The sequence below is a fragment of the Sparassis crispa genome (genome assembly GCF_003851025.1).
Source record: "Sparassis crispa DNA, contig_000001F, whole genome shotgun sequence".
Taxonomy (NCBI): Eukaryota; Fungi; Basidiomycota; class Agaricomycetes; order Polyporales; family Sparassidaceae; genus Sparassis; species Sparassis crispa.
In genome coordinates, this window is record NW_020939748.1 from 2,361,858 (window position 1) to 2,377,042 (window position 15,185).

General features: G+C 53.9%; 5 protein-coding genes across 5 annotated transcripts; 2 read left to right on the plus strand and 3 right to left on the minus strand.

Moving 5' to 3' along the window:
- Nucleotides 1–121: 121 nt before the first annotated feature.
- Nucleotides 122–966, minus strand: SCP_0208160 (Respiratory supercomplex factor 2, mitochondrial; the record flags this gene model as incomplete). The annotated part of the gene is made up of 4 exons (XM_027754728.1): nt 122–241; nt 300–420; nt 485–897; nt 961–966. 4 exons carry the CDS (start codon nt 964–966, stop codon nt 122–124), a joined length of 660 nt encoding a protein of 219 aa, XP_027610529.1.
- Nucleotides 967–1,413: 447 nt separating this feature from the next.
- SCP_0208170 (putative protein crossbronx) lies at nt 1,414–2,366 on the plus strand (the record flags this gene model as incomplete). The annotated part of the gene is made up of 4 exons (XM_027754729.1): nt 1,414–1,678; nt 1,730–1,886; nt 1,939–2,049; nt 2,162–2,366. 4 exons carry the CDS (start codon nt 1,414–1,416, stop codon nt 2,364–2,366), a joined length of 738 nt encoding a protein of 245 aa, XP_027610530.1.
- A 450-nt stretch (nt 2,367–2,816) lies between these two features.
- Nucleotides 2,817–6,605, minus strand: SCP_0208180 (Inositol hexakisphosphate and diphosphoinositol-pentakisphosphate kinase; the record flags this gene model as incomplete). The annotated part of the gene is made up of 14 exons (XM_027754730.1): nt 2,817–2,903; nt 2,956–3,028; nt 3,084–3,230; nt 3,284–3,294; nt 3,359–3,554; nt 3,613–3,903; nt 3,961–4,514; nt 4,572–4,597; nt 4,660–4,729; nt 4,783–5,255; nt 5,312–5,481; nt 5,539–5,744; nt 5,801–6,243; nt 6,305–6,605. 14 exons carry the CDS (start codon nt 6,603–6,605, stop codon nt 2,817–2,819), a joined length of 3,048 nt encoding a protein of 1,015 aa, XP_027610531.1.
- Nucleotides 6,606–6,970: 365 nt separating this feature from the next.
- SCP_0208190 (predicted protein) lies at nt 6,971–11,404 on the plus strand (the record flags this gene model as incomplete). The annotated part of the gene is made up of 12 exons (XM_027754731.1): nt 6,971–7,116; nt 7,172–8,221; nt 8,278–8,830; nt 8,892–9,036; nt 9,094–9,544; nt 9,603–9,799; nt 9,858–10,624; nt 10,672–10,806; nt 10,859–10,901; nt 10,952–11,064; nt 11,127–11,239; nt 11,302–11,404. 12 exons carry the CDS (start codon nt 6,971–6,973, stop codon nt 11,402–11,404), a joined length of 3,816 nt encoding a protein of 1,271 aa, XP_027610532.1.
- Nucleotides 11,405–11,562: 158 nt separating this feature from the next.
- SCP_0208200 (Spindle pole body component alp6) lies at nt 11,563–14,852 on the minus strand (the record flags this gene model as incomplete). Its single annotated transcript, XM_027754732.1, has 14 exons — nt 11,563–11,778; nt 11,840–11,905; nt 11,954–12,249; nt 12,306–12,646; nt 12,705–12,888; nt 12,945–13,041; nt 13,100–13,402; nt 13,458–13,552; nt 13,612–13,981; nt 14,038–14,174; nt 14,225–14,447; nt 14,497–14,567; nt 14,618–14,679; nt 14,746–14,852. 14 exons carry the CDS (start codon nt 14,850–14,852, stop codon nt 11,563–11,565), a joined length of 2,568 nt encoding a protein of 855 aa, XP_027610533.1.
- Nucleotides 14,853–15,185: the final 333 nt, after the last annotated feature.

The window sequence follows — 15,185 nt, forward strand, 5'->3', positions numbered from 1 at the left end:
TCTACACTGCAGTCCACGTTGAGTCTCCCAATCCTGTTATGAAGAGCAACTAAGGTAGGTGCGAAGGCAGGCCGATACACATGCCGTGAAAGTCGTCACGAAGAGTCGAGGAAAACGCGGTCTACGGTGAGTGGGCGGGGGTGGAGTTAAGCAATCGGAGCTTGCTCTGAGCCAGCGCACGTTCTCGCTCTTCCTCCTCTTCTATGCTGACAATCGAAGCCCACGAGTGGTCGACGTCGCGCTGCATGGGGAAATACAGATCAGCGGCGGAACCGTCCTTACAAAGATAGCGGACGTACGTGCTTCGCAGCTTCTGCCCGCTGCGAATGGGTGAGGATACCCGCACCGATCATCACACCAACTGTGAGGCCCTGCGCCCACATACGAGCCTGCACGACCTTCTGGGCAGGCGTCTGATATCTATACGTGGTGGGTGTATTATTACATCACACTGGATCAGGTATCACGGGAGCACGGGACGCACTTGTTACCGTACACGAGAGCACCAGCGACAACCATGCTAGCCGCCCAGCTACCCAGGATGATCTTGTACTGGTTGCGCATTGCCCAGTCATAGAGTTTCTGGCGGGTATCGAGGGTGTTCCACCGCGAAACCTGGGCAGCTTCCTCTCGATCGAGCTCACGCTTTCCGGCACCCGTCCATGTCGACTGGTCGAACTCGACGCCGCGGCGCTCAGCCTGGATGGCGAACAAAGGTCCTACCACGAGGACGACGCCGAGGGCCTTGAGCTGGATGGGGAGAGCGCGGTAATAGGTGGAGGTGCGCTGTGCATAGAAAGATGCAGGGAGGGACAGTGCGAGACCTGCGGCAAAACCCTCGATGCCACCTCGAACGGTGGCAGCCTGGTGGGCTTCGAGTTCTTCCTTGGTAGCGAACTGGAAAAGGGAGAAAGCGGGGTAAGTGGGAATTCGATGCCGCTGAGTAAGCAGGAGACGCACCTTCATGACGATGTATATCTAATGGAAAGACGATATATAGACTGGGAGACGGGTGAACTGCAGACGGTGGCGGGAAAGAAAGCAAGACAAGGACGACGGAGATGGACGTCGAATAGGGAAAGACGTTATAAACGGGCTTGCACGCAGAGGAGGAGCGGGGGCCATCGGGGACAGCGCACATGCGCTCGGGCAGGACCGGTTCTTTGGCAGTTCGAGCAGCCTGGCCGCGCTCCCATCTTATTCACTGCCTCCCGAAATCCGAATTGAAGTTGAGAGCTGTTTGTCCGTGGATCCTCAGCGCGCCTCAGCAGCGCACAAAAAAAAGCACCTGGACGCTCTCGGTGCCCATCGGAACGTCGAGAGGTCACCTGCCTTTCACCGGGCTGCTCACGTAATAGCCGAGGTCTGATCGCCCCATTTGGCAACTGCTGCTACTGAACTCCTCCGACGATCATGCTTGCCATTGGCGGGCTCGTCCCCTCTCCCACAATCGACCTTTCCTCGCCCACAAGGAACAGGTCCAAGACCACCTCTCGCATTGCCTCAGCCACAAGCACCACCGCCGTCGCCGATGCCCCCAGTCCCGCGCTCACCCGCACCGCCGTAGCGCTCGAGTATGCCGCCCTCCTCCACGCCGGACATTGCCCGCTCGGCATGTATGTCACGCCCTCGCCCGACAACCTCCTCGTCTGGGACGCCGTCTTCTTCGTCCACCAGGGTCAGTCGCGGGATGTCTTCCCACTGCGGCCATAGCTTGACGTCTGCGCAGGATACTACACGGACTCTATACTCAAATTCCGCCTCACCTTCCCTCCAACGTACCCCGATCGCCCGCCCGCTGTCCACTTTCTGACAGATGTGTTTCACCCTCTCGTATCTCAGCAGGGTGGCACCTTTAACCTCGCGCCGCGCTTTCGGCCGTGGAGGTCAGTCTCGTTCCGTATCTATAAGATTGCTTCCGATATAACAAGCGCACAGACCAAAGGAACACCACGTATTTGACGTGCTGCACTGGATAAAAGCGGCATTCAAGAAGCATGCACTGGACGAGGTGAAAGAGGCGGACTGTCTCAACAAGGAAGCCTACAGGTGAGCCCTAATTCTGCGCCCGCCGCCATCTCCATGGCTGATATGTCTGCAGACTGTAAGCCTGTCGGCGTCCTCTCATGTAGCGTGTTTCTCTGATTTTCTCTTCCTGAAGATATCACGACACGACGTCATCGTTTGCCGCGCTCGCCACCCAGTCGTCGATGCTCTCGCAGTCCGCATCCGCGCTATTCGACCGCGACCACCCTTCCATGGCAGGCAAAGGTACGCACAGCATCCAGTTCCGCGAGCTCAAACCAGAGCAGCTCGCCACTCTCCGTGCTCGGGTTGGGCTGAAGGAGTGGGATGACACCGTCTGAGCGTTCCGCGGGCGAAGTTCTTGTCTCGTGAATATTCTATTTTCTTATGTCAGAAATATACGACGTGTAAGTACATAAAATCACTATGATACCCGCTCTGCTGTCTACCTCTTAACTATATAATCATGATAGAAATATACCGGCAATGCAATACTACTAAGATACCCACGACCCGAAATTAGATCGTCTATGACATGGTCCAACCACCGTGTAAGATACTCTATCCAAAGCGACGGCTACGCGCCAGATGAAAACCAACGCCCATAATGATACGACAAATTACGCAGGTGTAGAGTGGCGAAACGGCGAGATATTGATTAAACGCGAACGAAGCTTCAGCAGTCGACTGAGAAACGAACAGCCGTCGAGCGAGCACGGCGGCACGTGGTCGGACGACAACGTCTTTATTGGCGACGACGACGACGACGCGACGGTCGATGGCTGTGATTGTCAAGGATAGTCGTGTGAGCTGTCGTTGGCGACCGGCGCGCTCAGCGCGTCGAGCTCGACCGGCTCGTCTGGATCCGTGTCCTCGTCCTGCAGCATGTCAGTCTCATCGTTCGAAGGTGAGCACCCGAGACAACCTCACCTCTCTGATCCGGTCAAAGTGTTTCGATAGCTTCTCGATGACGAGGCTGTACGGCAAATGCTGCGTTAATTTCCTGTGCATTCAAAGTGTCAGTGTCACTGCAAATACCAGCGGACATTCGTACGTACTTGCGTGCCTGCACATTCAGCGAGTGCCGCGCATCGAGGGCCGAGTCCAGCACATTCGAAGAATGCGCGCCCTCGCTTAGCGAGAGCCGAATCGAATATTCCTTGTCTGACTTTCCTCGGCCATGGTTCCGCTCATACAACTCAAACCTGCAAATTTGTTAGCGATGCAGAACGTGACGGTGCACCTGGAGTTAACATACGTTATGTGTGACTTTGAATTGAGGGCAAAAGTAAAATCAGGAACGGGTACAGGTAGGAGAAAGAAAGGTACATACGCAGTAGTCCAACTCGGGAATCCGACGATTGGCAATCGGTAGACCTGACAGCAGAACGAGGTTGACCAATGTGTGGATATGGCTCTCTTTCGTGAAATAAAGCGTCAGAGAGCACTCCTCGTTGTTCCGTGCATTCTCGAGATCCTCCACCACGTTACGCAGGAGAGGGAGCGAGGTCAGTACACCAATCTCTTCTCTGTATCAGGCGCGGAAATAATCAGCAACATTGAACAATCATACACGACAAAACATACTTCTCCTCAGGCTCAATGCCGTACTCTTGCGGCGCGACGAGGTCGAACAGTGCCTTGGCGCGTCCGTACAACTCGTGAAGCCGGCGGTCCTGTGGAGGCCGAGCACCTGCCATCCCGTTTTCGCTAAAGATGGAGAAGAGGAATGTCCGATGGTGTAAAGCGCAGTACTTGATCGTGTCGTAGAGCTCCGACACGCGCGAGGGGTCGAACTTCTCCTGCTTAACGTCGCAGAAGTCCTCAAAGAGCTTCTCCCAGCGCTCACGGAACAGCCACGGCTCGTCTCCGCAACACCTAGCATGCATATTCTCAGCCAGCAATTCGAGCAGCACACGGCGGGACCGAACGTACCATCGTTCCTGGACTTTGTCGACGTCCAGGGTCACCCAATTTCGCCGCATGATATCGCGGAATGTGTTCAGAAGCTCAATCACCTCCTTCAGTGTGCAGTCGTCAGCGAGCCTCACTGTGCGATACGGATCAGATCTCACCTTCACAACCTCTACAGGCTCTTTCTTCATGCTCTTCGGCCAAGTCAATTCCGGACGCTTCTCTGGCTCACCAGGTCGAAGAAGGATCTTCAGCCGCTTCTTCACGTCATCCATGAGGTCTTTCGCCGCGTTCGAGTCGTCCAATAGGTCCTTCCGTACTATCAATTTAATCGGCCTTTGTCCAGATGGTTGTGAATGCTCGCGTCGCGGCGTCGAGGAGTGGAGGTTGTTGCCATTGCTGAAATTGCTGGCATTCGTCTCATAACCATCCTGGGAAGACAGCGAAGACGCGTCGCCGTTGCTGACCGGAGGTATCGACAAAGCTGCAGGGTAACTATCGCGGTGCACATCAAACAGTGCGCCCGCAAATATTTCGGCTGAAGCAACTACACGACGTTCAGAAGAGGTGTAGATCTGCGAGCGGGCGAAATCGTCAAATACAATTGGTGTGATTGGATAAAAACTATTTACCTTGACATTCTTGAGAACATCTTTGTCTGTAGACAAATTCGAGTTAGTCTGCATTCACAATATAAACTGCCAAGGCAAGGGGGCGTACTCATTATAGATATGTCCTTCCTCATGGTCTCTCCGAGGTCACGCGACTGGTACCTCGCAGAGTGTGTGAACTTGAGAGGGAAAGTGAGTCGTAACTCAATCAATGGGCACTTCCAGCACATACCTCGCCGCCCCATTTGAAAACCAACGTCAGCTTTGTCAACTTCCTCACTTGGCCTGCCTGCTTCTTCGAATAAACAGGTTTAAGCTGAGCCTTCGTTCCGGGTAGCTCAATCTTGCTGAAAAGAGCAGAATTGAGCTGTGAAAGCTTGGCGAGGTTCTCGCCATCTGCACCAAGGCTTTTCGCTTCTTCGACCGCAGTAGCGATACGGGTGAGCTGTGCGCGCTCCCGGAGGATGATCTCCTCCTTTTCGCCGTTGAGTAGGCGCACGAAAGGTTGGGTCCACACCTCCCCAATTGGGAAGTTAAATTTGAGCTTTTGCTTGGGCGTGCGATCAGCGTGACGGAAAACGGTAACATTCGCTTTGAGCAGCCACGTGGGGGACTCTTCAATTGTCGCCTCGGCCGCAGGGAGGGGACGCTCCACGGAAGCGGTTGCTTGAATACATATAGAAGCAAGAATCTCGGCGGCTTTGTCTGTGGAGATCTCTTCGATGGGACATCGCGGTCTCATGAATACGATATTTACTCACCGTAGTACGCTTCATTCCCTTTGACAAAGCTCCAGCCGTTGACATCTATCACTTGGCTGGTGCTGCCGTTGTCGCACCTCAACATGTCGAAGCCGCACACCATTTGCCCGAATCCCTCACTAATTTGCGCAGCCCACATCTTCTCCTCTTCACTAAGATGGGTTATGAAGCTGCCAAGAATAACCTGTATGAATAACACCTATCCCGCAGTAACATTCAAATCTCACCGAATTTCCTTCCCTTCGGTGTTTCTTCTGACCACACCGTCCACGAAAGGAGATTTCCGCGTTTCTGCGTGAGTGTAGTCTTTGCCAACGGTATAGACTTTAATGTCTTCAGAGTTATCGACATCTACGAATTTCTCATAGATGTACGATCCGTCAGTTCGAGGGAAATTCAAGTTCGGATCCAACTCGCTAGACTTGTTCCCAACCTGGGTCAGAAGGTAGAATAAGGCCAGAGAAACAAGCCCAGTAACAAGCAACATACCTTCCGGAACAGCATCCGGCCCCCTCCTCCCTTGAAGTAGATATACACGTTGTGATCTTCCCCGCTCACAGGCTTCTCCACGTACGGTTTTTCCATTATTTCCCCGTCAATGATGATGGCGTCGCCGTCCTTGCTCATGATTACCTCTGGAGTGACCCGGAAGCCACCAAGGTCCACACCAATTCTGCGTTTCATGATTTCCCGCAGTTCTTCTTCAACCTTCGGTCCGCCGTCGCGGGACACTTCTAGACGCCGTGGAGTTGGCACTTTGAGATGGTCAAGAACAGTCCCGACGAGACGACGATCCCAGAGGAGTGCTTGGGGGTGCAGTTCGTTTATACAATAGGGATTACGAAGTTTCCCATACGAGATCGCCTTGTCCAGAGGGAAATCGGTTGAGAAAAAAGATATTAAGACGTCGCAGCGCGGCCAATTTTCGACCTCTGAAGTCATAGCACCATCAGTGAGACACATCGCTTTAGCAGATACGCGCAGCGAGCATACCTTCGTCGAGGATGACCTTGTCGCCGAAAACTTTTACCTCTATAGCTCCGCGCGTGCGCTCCACTAGACGAGTAAGGATCTCTCGCATGGCCTTCGACCGCGCTTTTATATCCATGGCACATATACCAAGGATAATAGGATGTCTGCCGTGGTCGGTAGCAGCAGACAAGTCGGAACGAGAGCCGTCCGGAGAAGGAGTAGTGGACCTAGTGCCAGTGAGGATGTCACTGGATCTCTCCGGAGAATAGAAGAGACCTCTGCGAGACTTTCTGTCTTTGGGAGCAACTGAATCGTCGTTCATGGTGTAAGAGAAGACACGACTTTCCGTATCCCCGCCAGGAGAAGCTGGAGAAGTACGACACGAGTCTGCTTGCAGACTCTTGCATGCACTCGTTCAACAGGATCTGCCACAATTAGGACCCCGTCTGCTGTTTCCAGTAAGGTGGTTGGTTAGTCATGTGGAGTGGTTTGGGGTCCTCTACGACGCGTGTCACGTGAGTTCGCGATGAGGCATTTTCGCCGTACCTACTAGCTTGATTAGGAATGAGGGGTGAGGCAATTGTGCGCCATTTTGTGGATGGCGCCTATAACTTCCTTAGGCGAGGCACAGCGACAGAAACATATTCAGCATCCCTTCGCCAGACGCTCTGACGAATGTTTAAAGCCATGCGACATAACACATATCCTCATCGTCCTCCCACTTCTTCCCCACTTGCTCGCGGCATGGGTTCAGAGCATCCCACGAAAACTTTCACCGCGTCCGGCGGAGAAGTTCACACAACGATTTACGTATCAAACCTTCACTGCAGCAGGTGAGTCCTGACCGTATATGAATGCCTCGTTGCTCACGAGCTCGGACCGTATCAGTTGTGTCCAGACTATACAAGATGCACTGTGGTCGTTGTCTCCGGCTCCCACATCCATTGACGTCTCCGTTGTCACCCAACTCGTCACCGTCAGGCATCATCCTGGTCTGTCTCAATCAGCCATTGAAGCTGCAATAAACGAAGCTGGGTTCGATATGGCTACCACTTCCGCCGTTACCGTGGACCAGCTGCCACGGTTCCACAGCCTCTCTCGCCTTCCAGCTCTCATCACCGGCAAGTCACAAAAGCACCTTGAACAATGTTCACTCTGTCAAGAAGAGTATCCCTTACAGTGCAGAGTTGGAGGTGGCTCACCCATCACTCTGACACGCCCTACTTCTGGCGAGAGAACACTTGTAGCCGCTTCCGACACTCGAAAAGAGTTAGAGGCACCTTCCGTCCTAAAAATCTCCCAAGATGTTTCTGTTGCGCCTTCCTTGGATCGAGCTTCTGTTTCGTATGGTGCGAAGTCTAGTGGTATTCACCATTTGACACTTTCCGTCGGAGGCATGACAAGCGCGTCCTGCTCAAATACCATTACCGAGCTCTTATCTAGACTACCTGGGGTTTCTGATGTCGTTGTCAGTCTTCTTGGGAATTCTGCCACCGTGACTGTAGAACAATCGGACTTTGCTCCTACCGTCGTAGAGACCATCGAGGATGCCGGTTACGAGGCGGAAGTGGTCAACATGGAGCCCGTCTTCGTTGCCCCTGGACCGCGGGATGTATCTCCATCTGATACCTGTGGGGCTCAGCGCGTCATACTTTCTGTGGGCGGTATGACCTGCGCTTCCTGTTTCAACACCGTAACCGATGTGATGTCTGCGATCCCTGGTGTCTCCGACGTTGTTGTCAATCTGCTCGGAGGGTCCGCCATTGCCGTGGTAGACAGCAAGGACCTTGCTGCAGGGATTGTCGAGGCTATCGAAGATGCAGGCTACGAGGCGGAGGTCATTAGCACCGAAGCCATTGAATTCACACAGGGCGAGAATGACGAAGAGACGAGTGGGCCCCGCACTGTCTCCTTGCGAGTCGATGGGATGTTCTGCTAGTAAGTGTCTCCTCGTTGTAAAACTACACAGCATCTTACCTGGTTTCGCACCACAGTCATTGCCCAGGCAAGGTCATGTCTGCACTCTCGTCCTTCGAGAACCGTATCGTTGTTCTGAAGGCCGTCACTTCCTATACCGATCCCATCCTTCAATTCTCCTATATTCCAGACCCGCCGTCATTCACTCTCCGGACTCTCGCACGAGCTGTATCCAATTCTTCCTTGGGAACGCCATTCACTGTCTCTGTGCACCACCCGCCAACGGTGGAGGCACGCGCACGCCAAATGCAGCAGTACGAGCAGCTCCACCTGCTGCAGCGCCTTATCTTTGCCGTCGTCGTCGCCATTCCTACGTTTATAATTGGGATTGTCTACATGAGCCTGGTGCCTTCGACCAACAAGACGCGGATGTGGTTTGAGCGGCCGATGTGGACGGGAAACGTGTCCAGGGCACAATGGGCGATGTTCTTCCAAGCAACACCTGTAATGTTCTATAGTGCAGGCACGTTCCATCGCAGAAGCCTGAAGGAGATATGGGCCCTGTGGAGAAGAGGGAGCAGAACTCCGATTTGGCGGCGTTTCGTGAGATTCGGAAGCATGAACCTACTCGTGAGTTCCTACACAGATATCATTTTATTAAGCATTACCTGACCTTCGTTATGACTGATAGGTTTCCACCGGTGTGTCGGTCGCGTACTTTGCATCTATAGCGCTCTTGGCTTTGGCTGCGACACGCCCGAGGTCGTCCTCTGGCCCGGGTGACACGACGACATACTTCGACTCCGTCGTCTTCCTGACAATGTTCCTTTTGGCTGGTGAGTCCCAGTTCACCATGCACTAGCTGCTTTGATTACTCACCTAGTTTGGTTCAGGACGATTCCTGGAGGCATACAGCAAGGGTCGTACGGCTGATGCGATCACTGCCCTTGGAAAGCTGCGCCCAACATCGGCTCTTGTCTTTGAAGATGCGTCTACCGTCACGTCCACTGAGACTTCCTCTTACGCCGAAAACCGCGACTTGGACATCGAGAAGGGTGACCCCTCCCGCCAAGAGAAGGCCTTCTCAACAAGCAGATCCGGCACGAAGCTCGAGCGAGTAGACGTCGACTTCCTCGAGATTGGAGACATTGTACGAGTGCAACATGGAGCAAGTCCCCCTGCTGATGGGACTGTAGTGGCAGGTGAGGGTGCGTTCGACGAAAGCTCTCTCACCGGTGAATCGCGTCTCGTAAAGAAGATGTCGGGTGATCCGGTATTCCTCGGCACCATCAGCACGAGAGGGATGGTGGATGTAAGAGTAGATGCCATCGGCGGTGAGACAATGTGAGACTTATATTCCATGTCCTGTGCGTAATTGGTTCTTACTGCCATCCTAATCCAGGTTAGATCGTGTCGTCAAGGTTGTCCGCGAAGGACAAACGCACCGCGCGCCCATTGAACGAGTGGCCGATCTACTCACGGGATATTTCGTTCCCGTAGTGACTTTACTTGCAATAATAACATGGGTAGTCTGGCTCGGTTTGGGCCTGGGTGGCGCACTTCCTCAGGACTATCTCGACATCGACGTGGGTGGATGGAGTGCGTACTACAACACTTTCCATATCCATACATGCACTGATTGACATCGCTTATCTAGCCGTGTGGTCGCTCGAGTTCGCCATTGCTGTCTTCGTAGTCGCCTGTCCCTGTGGGATCGGCCTCGCTGCTCCCACTGCACTGCTAGTAGGCTCTGGCCTCGCCGCGAAGTTCGGTATCTTGGCACGTGGCGGAGGGGAAGCATTCCAGGAGGCTGCCCAATTGGACACCATTGTCTTTGACAAGACCGGCACCCTGACGGAAGGTGGTGAACCGCGGGTTACTGATGCTGAGATCGCCGACACACGTTGGTCCCGCGAAGTCCTGCTCGGCGTAGCAGCCGAAGTGGAATCCGCGAGCTCGCATCCATTGGCGCTGGCTATACGCCAATACTGCGCTGATAATGAGGCTTTACCCCAAACCGGCTCAGCATTTGAAGAAACTCCTGGCAGGGGTCTCAAGGCTCTGTTCGAAGCTCTTCACAGTACGGCGATCATTGGGAATGAAGAGTGGATGACTGCGCATGGCCTCTCGATTGATGGCAAGATTGCAAATAGCTTGGATCGCTGGAAGTCGGAGGGCAAGAGCGTTGTCCTACTGGCCTTGCGCCACTCGAAGGCAGGGGAGACGCCATTCATGTTGTCTGCGATTTTTGCTGTGGCAGATCCTCTCAGACCAGAAGCAAAAGGCGTGATTGCGCATCTGCACTCACAGGATATCGGAACCTGGATGATATCGGGGGATAATATTGTCACCGCGAAGGCAGTCGCTCGATCTGTAGGCATTTCCGAGACCAACGTCATCGCCGGTGTTCTCCCGCACGAGAAGGCAAGTCTGGGTACCAGTTCATGTGCTGCTGCTGACGTGTTCTGCAGGCGGAGAAGATCCTGTGGCTACAGCAGGCAGGTATGAAAAAACGACAAGCTGGTTGGCGCCGCTTCTTGGGGAGGCGGAGGCTGAACGACCGGTGCATTGTCGCGATGGTCGGCGACGGTATCAACGATGCTCCTGTACGTATCTTTCACCCTGACGCTGTATTATGTTCATTCATGTCTCATCCAGGCCTTAGCTGCTGCTGACGTTGGAATCGCCATTGGTTCGGGAAGTAAGCGGTGGTGCTCTCTCAGTTTGTTGTCGTTGCTAATAGTACCACAGGTGATGTCGCGATATCCACTGCGTCATTCATTCTGGTGTCATCAAATCTCCGAAGTTTGTTGACTCTGACCGATTTATCTCGGAAAGTCTTCAACCGAGTAAAATTCAACTTCGTGAGTACAATCAACCTTGTGCATTGTTTTACAATTGTTGACGCTTTTCCTCCGGCTCACAGCTCTGGGCCACAATTTACAACTTCGTTGCCGTGCCCATTGCAGCTGGCGTAATATACCCCGCAGGCCATGCTCGGCTCTCGCCTGTGTGGGCTTCCCTGGCCATGGCGTTGTCGTGAGTATTACCTGCTCTTTGAGCGCGCTTGTTTACATTACTAACTGCCGTGTCTTTCCCAGGTCCGTATCCGTAGTCTGCAGTTCTCTAATGCTCAAGTTGTACAGGGAGCCTTCGCCGCAAGCAAAACAACGGGAAGATTCTCTCAGAAGTGACGATATGTAGCGATAAGAGTTCATTTCTAATACCTGTATCATCGTTGTACAGTAGTATACCTTACTGTGTATCATACCATCACAGGAGGGACGCAATAATGAATGCACACAGATCCAATGTCATCGTCGCAATGACGTCCAAACGTGACCGAAGATGAACACCCATCACTACCTCTGCTGCTCCTTCTTGCTCTTGTAAAAGTCGGAGAACGACAACCTGATGCCCAGGAAACGGCAGTCGAGGTCAGGATGCACCTGAAGCGCCTGCACGATCGACTGAGCCCGTTCGGAAAACGATGTCCCGTATTCTCTGATGCGATTAAGAATCTCGCGCACGTCATGCGTACTCGGTCTTTGCTCCCGTTCTATATGAGTGAAGACGCCCTGGATATGGGCACGAACTCAGCCTGCTTTCTTTGGACGCAGCCCACGAAATGGCACTCACCCGTTCTGCATCCAGCGCAGAGTCCCTCCGGGCGGACTCCGACAGGCAATAGTTATAGAAGTCATCCTACATAAGAATGAGTATTCGGTAATACGCAGAGAACGAGAAACGCACAGTGGCTTCGCGAAACTGCAAGATGATAGCGAACACCTCGCGGACCTGGTTGAGCACATTCTCCTCCCGACCGGCTTTGGGGCTGAGCAGTAAGACCTTCTTCACCATCCGATCGAGGTAGGCACGGTGCGCCTCGATGAGCGCGTCGAGATCGCCCTCCTTCTTTTGCACAAAGTCGAGCAAATTCTTCCACGAGCACTCGATGACCTCGAGCTGGCAGTACGCCTCCAGCTGGCGTATGAAGTGGATCATCTCCGCGACGACGATCCGGATCTGGTGCCAGTCGCCATCGAGCTCTGCCACACCCGTCAGCGGCGCACACACATGCCGATAACTGAGGGGGAGAACTCACCTGGAACGCGGAGGAATGTGCGCGAGCCGCCCGCGATGCGCATCCAACCCTTGCTGAGCGTGCCCTCGATGCGCTTGATCTTCCAGAGATGGTTGAACAGCTTCAGGTACCGGAGGATCGCCTCGGGTTCGAGCACGGTGTCCAGCGGCGCGTCGACTTTGTACTCGAGCGTGAACACGTCCCACCCAATCTCGCCGTGCGAATACTCCAGCATACGTGCGTCGAGCCGCCGGAGCACGTCCGGCGGGTCGTTCTGCGCGTTCGAGGATCGGATCGCGGATTCGAGTGTCGCAGTCAGGTTGTGCCTGTAGAGCGTATTTGCCGGCCGGGCCAAGCTTTGACTGAGTAAGAAATATGTATGAGCTGAAGGTAACGAATATAAGTGGACTTCGGACGCACGATAGGCTCTCCATCAACTGTTCAACAAAGTCGCCATGGCCGAGCAACAGGTAATGCTTCAAGGCAAGCAGATGGTCCAATAGCCGGTACTTCTCGAAGAAGACATCGAACAGACGTCTACTGGCAATCTGATAGGCCTGATCGATAGAGCGTTCCAAGCCGGAGATGTCACTGTATTTCAGGGCTGCGCCACGTCCGTCAGGGAATTCTCTTCGAACGTTACGCAGAGACCTCGCTCACTTCCGCCGGTGTTGCTGAGCTTCTCGCGCGTCGCCACCCAGTCACTGTCATGACAACTGTATCGAATGAAGTTCAAGCTCTTTCCTGTCGAAAATATCTGCAGAAAAAGCGATCATGCAAGTCCCGCAATCTCGACGACTCAATTCAGCACATACCTTCCGACCAAAGACCTCACCCACAAATGCAGGTAGCATGTCCCGCTGGAACTGGTACTTTGCCTCCCAGAGCTTGAGGCCGCTCTCGCGCTCGCCGGAGATGTCTTCCCCATCGCCACCGAAGCCACCGAAGCCGCCGTCTGCAGAGAATTGGCCGCCCCCGCCACCATCGTTCGACGATGATTGCACATACTGCAGGTGGGCGAGCTCCGGGTCGACAGCAACGAAGAACTCGGAGAAGGGGTCGTTGAGCTCGCCGGAGAACAGCCATTTGTGCAGAGTCGCAAAGAAGGGTTTCGACACCTGTGGGCGGCCGCTATCAGCGTTGATGTTGTCGAATATGCGCGCGGTGACTGACCTCTTCCAGCAGCTGGTCTGTGAACTTGCGGACGAATGGATCGCCGTTGTCGGCGTAACCGTGGATGAGATTCACTAGTGCGCCTCCGTGTGCACCTACGAAACAACGTGAGCGGGTCATGCAAGAAGAGGGAAGACCAAGATTGGCTGAATACCTCTCGCGCCCTCGACACACACACTCATCATGCGCATCCTCAACTTCCAGTCTTCGATCCACACGTCCAGCCGTTTGAGCGTCAGCCCGCTCTCCTCCTGACGCACACTACCATCCTCCGCCGCAGATGCGTTATCCGCGTCTGCAGCATCTGCCGCCGGGTGCGGCGCCATCTGCGACTCGAGGACGGCGATGAGGCGGTAATACTCTGTGAGCTGTGTCTGCAGGTGGTGGCAGAGACTTTGCTCGATCATCCCGACGCCAAGCCTGCCCTCGCGCTCGCGGACGAAAGCGTCGACGCGCTTGTAGAGGTGGCCGACCTCGGCGAGTCTATGGACCAGCGCCCGCGTTGGGGTGGAGATAATGAGTTTCTGGGAGTACATTGGGCGAGTGAGTGATTGCAAGAGTCCGGGAAAAGTATCTTTACCGGGTCATCCGTGAATACGAGTTCGTCGTTCTGCTCCGGATCGGCGCCGGGAGAGAAGTGTACGTACTTGCCGGAGATTCCTTGAAGAAGATACAGCGTGTCCCGCAGAATCAAGTGTTCTGGGAGGTGCGGACGTCCTACGATGGGGGTTGAGAGTGTTCTACAATAGCGGAAAGTCTTAACTCACCAATTTTTCCCCGGTATTCCCTCAGAATCTCGGCCTTCGACCTGCCTCTAGGTAATCGTGAAGTAGGCGAGGAGTCTACAGGCGTGTTCAGAGCGGTAGACGGCTTGGAAGGAGGAGGAGGGGCGAGTGAGGGGAGAAAGGCGGGAGAAACGGACGATGGTTTTGGGGATGTAGCCAAGGAATGGAGGAAGAGGAGAGACGCGTGCTTCCTGGTCAGAACCGGCTTCAGAATTCTCAGCATCGACGCATAGTCGAGGAAGAGCAAAACACACCTGGTCAAGTAATCGTGCTAGAAGATTGGAGAACTTCAAGGTCAAGGAGCCATCGGGGGAAGACTGCAGGACTGAAAGGCATGAGCTGCAGAACGCACACATCTGCGAAGGTTGGACGAACGGTGGCGCTGCATGAGGTCTGCTAGGTAGCCGATATCCGTCTCTCCGGATTGACCGATGTGACTGTGGAATGGTGGTAAGTCTTCGTCGAGACCCTTGCTCGCGCTGGAGGACAATTGAAAGGTATACCTCGAGAGGATGTCCTGGCAGTGTGCGACGAGTTCATGCTTTAAATTATTGTCACGTCTGGCCTGCGGGACGAGAGAGCATACGAGGGATTCTAGGTTGGATGCCATCGTGAAGCGCGTTCAATCTCGTCGCGTCGCGTCGATCGCGTTGTTTGCTCGCACCACACCCGCGCTCTTTCAACTTTATTTGCTTCTCCCTCTTGTCACGCAGATATTTCGATGTGCTGCCATTGCGTGCATGTAGCTAAGCATTAATTACTGGAAACTATGATCTACTTACGTACATTGTATTACCGCGGTGAATATGGGTCACGTGGTGTATGCACTTTAGAGTCTTCGTCCCAAGGAGCTTGAACAACGCTAGCGTCCTTTGCTCTGAAAAATTAGCTCGGCGTCGCCATAGAGCAATTAGGCATCCACTTTTCCAGGTTCAGGAGCAAA